Source organism: Lolium rigidum, chromosome 6 (assembly GCF_022539505.1).
Source record: "Lolium rigidum isolate FL_2022 chromosome 6, APGP_CSIRO_Lrig_0.1, whole genome shotgun sequence".
Lineage (NCBI taxonomy): Eukaryota > Viridiplantae > Streptophyta > Magnoliopsida > Poales > Poaceae > Lolium > Lolium rigidum.
This window is the reverse complement of record NC_061513.1, coordinates 102,091,583-102,100,355: the sequence shown is the minus strand read 5'-3', so window position 1 is coordinate 102,100,355 and position 8,773 is coordinate 102,091,583. Positions and strand designations below refer to the sequence as shown.

At 46.9% G+C, this 8,773-nt stretch overlaps 1 protein-coding gene across 1 annotated transcript; it reads right to left on the bottom strand.

Annotated features, from left to right (window-relative positions):
• Positions 1–323: 323 nt before the first annotated feature.
• On the bottom strand, positions 324–1,393 carry LOC124660651. Its single transcript, XM_047198480.1, has 3 exons — positions 1,187–1,393; positions 991–1,096; positions 324–762 (listed from the first exon to the last, which is right to left on the bottom strand). Exons 1-3 carry the CDS (start codon positions 1,226–1,228, stop codon positions 632–634), a joined length of 279 nt encoding a protein of 92 aa, XP_047054436.1. The 5' UTR covers positions 1,229–1,393; the 3' UTR covers positions 324–631.
• Positions 1,394–8,773: the final 7,380 nt, after the last annotated feature.

Sequence of the window (8,773 nt, the reverse complement as noted above, 5' to 3'; positions counted from 1 at the left end):
ATATCAATATTGCTTCAGATATTTTTGATATCATCTATATCTCTCTGTTCAAATAATGTACGTTGTACTTTCATTTTTTTTATAAAAGAATAGAAGATATAAGTTCCGCAGCAACGCGCGGGGTATCATCTAGTATAGTATAAACGAAAGCTTGTTTTAAGAAGCTTGTACCACTCGTGGGCCGCCGCGCTCGATCGGGCGCGCGACGTCGTCCATTCCAGGAAGCTCGCCGCGGACATCAACATCGGGCCAAAAAGAACTGGCCGGAGAAGGCCTCCCCCGCACGCGTGCGTACCATCTAGGGTACGTTGAAAAGCCATAGATCAGAACAAGACAAGGGCGGCTTTTCCTCTGACAGTAACCAGCCGGTCGCCGCTCACGCGCTAGATGGGTACATATTACAAGTTACGATCGTCGGTCGACACACTTACAACTGTACAGTACGACGTACACTTCCCTCATCCACGTGTACAATACCAGATCAACCTGGACACTCCGGTCGATTGGTGATTCTGAATCTTTTCGAATTTCGACCAACCGTCCACCATGGAGAGCTGGGCCAGCCGTCAGGGCACGTGGCTAGCTGCGATTTATTTACAGTATACAACACGTATATGCATGGTTCCCGTTCCTAGTTGTCGTTGTCGTCCGAGCTCCTCGACGTAGACGACTTCTCCGACGAAGGACAGGTCCTCTCCGAGCCGTGGTCCTTCTTGTACGTCTCGAAGAACTCCTTGTTCTCCTTCTCCAGCTCCTTCCACACTGCAGCAAAATTATTCAAATATATCTGAATCCACATGTGTATCGTCATTGGCTAAACACAGCAGGCCTGGCTAAACAACTTAATGCGTTTCTAGCTAACCCATCCGCAACACCTCCGTCCCTTCCTTTCTGAACGATGAAAAATGCATACACCGGCTTCCTGATGCCGTGCGCGTCAGAAACTGCCGATGGAAGCAATGCGAAGCTGTAAACGGAGGCAGCTATTACCAGTGGAGGTGACGGCGGGCATGATGTTGGCGTGCTTCTCCAGCGCCTTCACGCATTCCTCCTTGTCCATGTCGTAGCAGAGGCACTTCTCGATCAGATGCTGCACCTGCATGCGCGCATGGATGGAGAATGTGAAGGAATTGCCACGCCAGAGCTGGCCTCTCGATCATACTGCACGAACGTGAGTACTACATACCAATCGGATGTAAGAAGCTGGGGACGACGACTCGTCGGCCATGGCCGCCCAACAAACACCTATAGCTAACTTGTTTGCGCTTGCGGCTGTGATTGACCAGATCAAATCTTGGCTTACTCCAAGAGGGAAATCCAGGCGTACGTCTCTCCGAGGACGACCTAGCTAGAGCTCTAGTGTGCTTGCTAATGGCGGCCGGGATCGCGAGGAGTGAAGTGACGAGAGCTTGACAGGTAACACCGGCGGGGATGTAGAAATAGGCCGTGGCAAGGAGAGGGACATGTCAGCGTGTGGGGGCTGCGCGATCACGTGGGTGCCGCATCCCCATTCGCCGAGAGGTGATCGAGGGGATTTTTCCGGTCCCACCGTGCCACTCACCTTACCCCTGTCCGCCCGGCTCTCGTTTTTCTGTGGTTTGATTATGAGCCGCGTCCCCTGCCGTTCATCATAAGTTAATCGGGGCCGTCCGATAGATGGCTGTTCTTTCATCAGCATCAGCATACAAATGCAAACAACGCACGGTGTCGTCTCGCCTTCCACCCCTTCTCAGCCATTGGATCAGAGCTCAAAATCAAACCAATTTTGTTTTAGATTTCAGCCACTTCACCGTCCCCAACAGAATTAGGTTATGTTTAGAATATAGAAACGTCTACATGAAAATCAGCTAGACTAAACCTTAACTCATACTTTCATGAGGCTATTTGTTGAGCGATGTCTAAATTTTCGTGAAAAAATGGCGTCGGAAAATAAAAGATTTTGTAATTAGAATTATATTTATAGGATAAGAAATTTTAAATCTTGGTAATCTTGTAGTCCTCTAAAGTTGCAATTTTACTTCTGGGATGAAAATATAAACCCATACATTGACCGTGTTACCAAGAGACAACCTCGCAAGCTATACCAACAATAATCAAGAAAATATACAGTGGGCATGCTACAATGTTTTAGAAAACTAATTGTATGATGATGAATGTACTCAACTTATTCTCATCGCGCATCACAAGGTAAAAATGATACCAAATTAATTGGTTTGACAAGTTCACAGACTTTATATCACACCATACTCCAAAGGAAATTCCCCCCAAAGTGCTTTATTAGGGAAGTATAGAAATTACAAATGTGGTAATTATAATCTTTTTTTGTGGATATTGTTGAAGGGGGCCGGTTACCACTTACCATTGTCCCAGAGCGGCCACCTAGGGTTCGCCCTTGGTGCCCTAGGAGCAGCGGGAACTTCTTTGGAACTTCGGTGCTTTGGCCTAAGGTCGGCGCAGTTTGCATCATATGCACCCTATGTTATGAAACAATGACATACAGATATTAACCTCATGAAAAAAAAAGTTAGTGAAACTTAGCACAACAATATGTTTTCGTGTGTTTCGGTTTGGTTGGTTGACCAACTCCGACACATGTCATCTCATACGGATAAACTCGGAACCCTTGTTGAAATTCCAAAAAACTGCACATTAATGAACCACGCAATATTTTGTTTCCGAAACATGCAAGAGGTTGTTTTGCTAATTTAAGAAATAAATCTTCAGTTTTATTTTACAGTACATACAGAACAGCGACTGAGGATATGTGGTAAGAGCAAGGTTAATAGTATAGCCAGCTGCTGGCTATAAGCCATGTGCCATGTCATTTGTAGCTAACATAGAGCCAACATGTATAATAGTGAGCTATAATCATGTACTACTTTATCAATGGTTGGCCACATTTCACTCTCACAAAGTGCTTCAGGAAGCACGTCTAGAAGTTCGGCTCTTGCATGAGAGCTCACTCCTCTTCTCTCTCCTCCTCTCTCTCCTCCAACTAAGCATAAATATATTATTTTAACCCTTATAGCCAGCTGACTAGGACTTATTATACTTGCTCTAACGCGGCACGATCAATAATGTTGCATGCTCCGACGATTTTGGAGAGATGCGTCGGGAGGGTTAACTCCGGCTACTCCGGGAATATGGGAGCGCCCCCACGTCGCGCTGCCTGCTCGTTTTGATCGCATCGTATTGATCGGCTCCACGCCACGTGGTGGTTGTCCATTGGTCCTCCAAATTGCACCCGTACACAAATAATTGATCATTGCCGGCCGTGCATACAGGCCCAGTGTACCGGCAACACAGACAGCGATCCACACACCATGCGTAATTACCTCGTGTTAGGTTTAATCAAATTCAAAATTTGGTAAAGTTTGGCGAAGTATAGAAGAAAAAAATCATTACTTATAATATCAAAATATACATAATTTGAAAATATACTTTCTGACAATTCTTATAAAATAAATTTTATATTGTAGATGTTGATATCTTTTTTCTAAGGTGCTCGCGAAAAAGCCACCCGAAGCCCTCTGCCGAACACGAAAGCAGAGTGCCCCCCACACCTCCTCCCACCCCCACCGCCTCCCCGCCCTTGCGCCTGTCCCCCCCCCCCCCCCATCTCATGGCAGAGCTATGGTTTGGTGTCAGGGATTAGGGGATCGGGGATGTGGACCTCTGGCTGCGGCTCGACGCGAAGACGAGGGAGATGGTGGCTACCTCCATCTGGCGGTGTTGTCTCTGCAGCCGCTCCAAGGTCCGTGCTCACCGTCCTCGGGTCGGGCTAGCAAGGGTGGGTCGTTGAAGGCAGGCTGGCGTGGCAACACTCGGTTGTGCTGGCTACCTGGCACCAAGGTGGTGCCAGCGGTGGCAGGCTAGGAATTTCTGGTAGTGGTGATGTCGGTGGTGGTCGATGCCCTTCTCCTATGATGGTGTTCCTCACCTCTTGACGGTGGTGGCTAAAGCTGACGATTTTCATCCTCGTCAAACATCACCAGTTTAGCTGAGGTGCCATTGGCGTCGTGGTGTTTGGTTGGGGAGAAATCCCTACTTGTCGGTGGTCGTAGCTCACCACAGCGGCGCCTCCGGTCGTCGTTTCCTTCTTGGAGGCGTATTCATGGCCTAGATCGTGCCTTCCCTCCCCTCGGGTACGGAGGGAAACCCTTGGTTTGGTCCACCGAGCCAGGCGGCGGCACCATAGTGGAGGCTGATGCATCAATTGGAGGTTGGGGGCAAGGTGAAGCTTTGGCGGTTGGTTGCTGCCGAGGGCTTGGGATTCCGGGGTGCAATGTTTGGCATGGCGGATACATATTGGTCGACATCTTGCCATACTCCGTCGGGACTCTGCCTCCTTCTCGGCGTCTCCTCTAAGCGCATGCTGTTGGAGATATGCCCGAGAGGCAATAATAAAGTGGTTATTGTTATATATTAGTGTTCATGATAATTGTTTATATCCCATGCTATAATTTTATTAACCAGAAACATTAATACTTGTGTGTTTTATAAACATAAAAGAGTCCCTAGTAAGCTTCTTGTTTAACTAGTTTGTTGATTAATAGATGATCATGGTTTCCTGATCATGAACATTGGATGTTATTAATAACATGATCATATCATTAGGAGAATGATGTGATGGACACACGCCCATATTAAGCATAGCATATGATCAAGTCATTAAGTTCATTTTGCTACAAGCTTTAAGATACATAGTAACATAATCCTTCGACCATGAGATCATGTTAATCACCTGTAGCGGATGGATGATTTGATGACATCAAACACCGCTTCATAAGGCCTCGTTCGTTTAATCCCTACCCGGCAGGGATCGGCCTGGATTGAAGCCCGATGCCGGGTTTCCAGCCCGGCGAGGTATTTTTCCAACCCGGCAAATATGACGCCTTCGTTTAGCCCCCGACAGGATTACATCCCGGCCCATCCCGTCCAACTCTTGCTCAATTGTTCTGGAAAGAAATTCACCCCAACACACGCGTGGAAGAATATCCACGACGCATAGACAGAGAGAAGGGCGGCGAGGCGATGCTAAGACAGCGACGGCGAGCAGCTAAAAAGGTAGATGGGATTATTTAGAAGGGGTTAACGAGGATTGGTAGGGATTGGGTGTAGGAACGGGATCGACCCAATCCATATCTAGATCAATTCCAGGTCTGGTTTGGTTCCCAAAAAAACGAACGAGCCCTAATTGGGCGGTTATAAAGGGGACGTTAAGTATTTGGAAAGTATGAGTTGAAGCGCATGGATCGAGAGTGGGATTTGTCCATCCAAATGACAGATAGATATACTTTGGGCCCTCTCGGTGGAATGTCATCCAATTATCTTGCAAGCATGTGACTAGGTCACAAGGGATGTCATATCACGGTACGAGTAAAGAGTATTTATCGATAACGAGGTTGAACTAGGTATAGAGATACCGATGATCGAACCTCGGATAAGTAAAGTATCGCGCGACAAAGGGAATCGGTATCGTATGTTAATGGTTCTTTCGATCACGAAGTCATTGCTGAATATGTAAGAGCCATTATGGATCTCCATGTCCCGCTATTGGTTATTGATCGGAGAGGTGTCACGATCATGTCTGCATAGTTCACGAACCGTAGGGTGACACACTTAAGGTTCGATGTTGTTTAAGTAGATAGGGAATATGAGAGGGAGACCGAATATTTTTCGGAGTCTCAGATGGGATCCAGGACATCATGAGGAGGTCCGGAATGGTCCGAAGAATAAGATTCATATATAGAAAGTCGAATTCCAAGTTTGGGAATAATCCGGTGATTTTTGTATCGGAGGTTTGGAAGGTTCTAGAAGGTTCTATGGCTGTCCAAAATATTCACTATGAAAGGAGGAACTCCACCAGCCCTAGCCGACTCACTAAAGGGGAAGGTGGAGTCCATGGTGGACTCCACCACCTTGGTCGGCCAACCAACTAGGAAGGGGGGAAAGTCCCACCCCTAGTCCACCTTTAACTAGGTTTGACTATTTGATTTTATGGTAGGTTTGCACTAGGACTCCTAGGAGGAGTAGGTTTGGACCCTTGGGTGTTCCACCTATATAAAGAGGAGGAGAGGGGGCTGGCCGACCACACCTTGGCTGCCTTGGCCGCACCCCTCTCTCTCTCCCCAAACCCTAGCTCCACCCTCCTCCACCTCTCTCCCGCACGGCCACGACGAAGCCCTGCAGGAGATCTCCACCACCACCGTCACCACGCTGTGGTGCTGCCGGGATTCCGAGGAGTATCTACTACTTCTGCTGCCCGCTGGAACGGGGAGTAGGACGTCTTCATCAACACCGTACATGTGACCGAGTGCGGAGGTGCTGCCTGATTGCGGCACCGGCGGGATCTTCTACTCGCTCCTGAGAGCGACAAGTGATCGACTACATCATCCATGAGATCCATCTCGTTAAAAGCTTAGCGATCTTTGAGGGTATGTTGATCCCATCTCGTTGCTACCATCTAGTAGATTAAATCTTGGCTTTTTGTTCGTTCTTGCGGTAGGAATTTTTTTGTTTTCTATGCTACGAACCCCTACACATGAGGAGAGTTATGTTGGTCCAGGTTACCTTAAAGTCAAGGCCGAGCTTCAGTGTTGTCTTGCATGGTTCTGATACGGTCCTAAAGCCATGTGCTACTTCTCCTCGCCATTTGTGGTTGGATGTTGGGAAAGGCGGGTTGTTTATCATCGGGTTTGTAGAGGGTACATCCGTTTGCCGCTCGACAATATATCGTGGTGTATGTGTGGAGTTATAGCCTTTTTAGCGTTGTACCGGCTATTTTGAACTTTCTTCTATATGATTCAGTGGCGAAGGACGAAAAAAAATTGACGTAGGGAAAATTAAAAATGATGCAAATACCAAAATAGTCGTAAGACATGAATGTCATATATGATTCTAACGAAATAACTTAGTACAATAAAAACAAATACATATTTGATATACATAGAATCCAAAAACATAACAATAATGCCACCTCAATGCCAAGGCTTTACTTTTTTGTAAAAAGAATAATTTTATCGATTAAGACTTTTTAATATCGATAATGAGCAACTAGGTTTTAATGATCTTTGTGGCCAAGAAACCCTTCCAATTCATCATCTCAATGAGGTGATAATGTCTTTGATGAAATCATGATGTGTCTTTCAAATATCAAGAAAATCTCTAAATTCAATTCTACACGTTTTAATAATGAATATCACAAAGTTATCATGCATATACTAAGGTTCTTGATAAATCTCTATAATAGAAATATTCTGAGATTCATGATAAATCTCTGTAATAGAAATATAGAATCATTGTTATTTACATTAAACTTAGAATATGAGTCTATATTTCCAGTTCGAAGTTGATTTTACACAATGTTCACTAAAACAAGCATAACTTTCTCACATGGTGTCTGTTTTCGATGCACGACCACTCAAAATCTTCATAAAAAGCATGTGCATCTAAATGTATTCACCAAAAATCAAGATAGGACGGCTGCCCTACCTTGCCCCAAGGGGAGCTTCGCCCCTGATATGATTAATATACATCTTCCAGGGTGTATTCTTGAAAACATGTCGTTTAAATATTAAGTCAAATTTTATAAAATTTAACTTGGCTAAATCAAAAACATGAGGTAATTATGAACGAAGGGAGCACTACACTAATGAGACTCCTAGCTCTTGTTAGTTCTTCCCCTTGATCAATGATCAGAGCCCAAACCCAGAGTGGTCAGTGCATGCATGGTGTGGATCGAGTTAGGTTACATGACAAACGGCCCAGCACCCTCCGGTTCTATCGCCAAAGGTACATCCAATGATGGAGCCGATGACGCGAAACGCCGCAAATGGCCAAAGCGCGCGCACCGATGCTCCAGGCGAGCCACAAAAAACCGGAGAGCAAGCAGAAATAGATGGAGAGATAAAGAGCAAAAGGGGACTTGTCACCTACTGTGCATTGGGCCACTGGGGATCGGAGATATTTGCAGGTCGCTCCCATCCACAGGAAGGAGACGATCGATCACGCGTCGACGCAAAAGCTCGCTCGAATCTGGAACACAGGTTCCCGATCGATAGGACGCTCGGAATTCCGATCGAGCGAGAAGGTGCAGTGTATCGGGGCACCTACCTAGTACGCCGCGTACGCCGTCGCCGGGCCGGGAAGTTTGGCGCGGAGAGGAGAGAAGGGTCGGCGTCTACGTCTACCAACCAAAACGGGACCTGATGGGAGCCGATGAATGTCGGCGTCGTTTTGGGCGGAACGCGACGCGCGCCCGGCGTCGCGACGCGGGGGAATTGGTGTCAGCGCGTGCGTCATTTGCATGCATGTTGCGCGGCGCGCGCGTTGTTGTCGCCGTGATCACTCGCTGCTCGAGCACGGACGGAGCGGAGGAGATGCGTCTGCGAGGCCAAGTGCGGTGCCGGTCGTGGCGTATTTTGGGATAGGCTGGTGCCGGTCGTGGCGCGCACTGCCGAAGCTGCCTATCCTCCAGCTGCAAATGAAAAAGACCGAGGCTGCAAACGATGGACACGCACGCATGTGCCTACGGTAGTAGGGTGCCCCATCAATGCCACTGCCACTGCCACATCATGATCAAGATGAAGCACCTACACGTACAATGATTCGTATTCCAATTATTTTGGAAGATGTATCCGTGCTACCTTATCAAACAATGAAGATATAATTTGCACTCTTACAAGAATAATAATACCATCTGTGTTCTTTGGGGTCTTCTCGTGCGCATGGAATTTTGCGGAGTTGAGAATCAGAGAAGAAATCTGGCAGA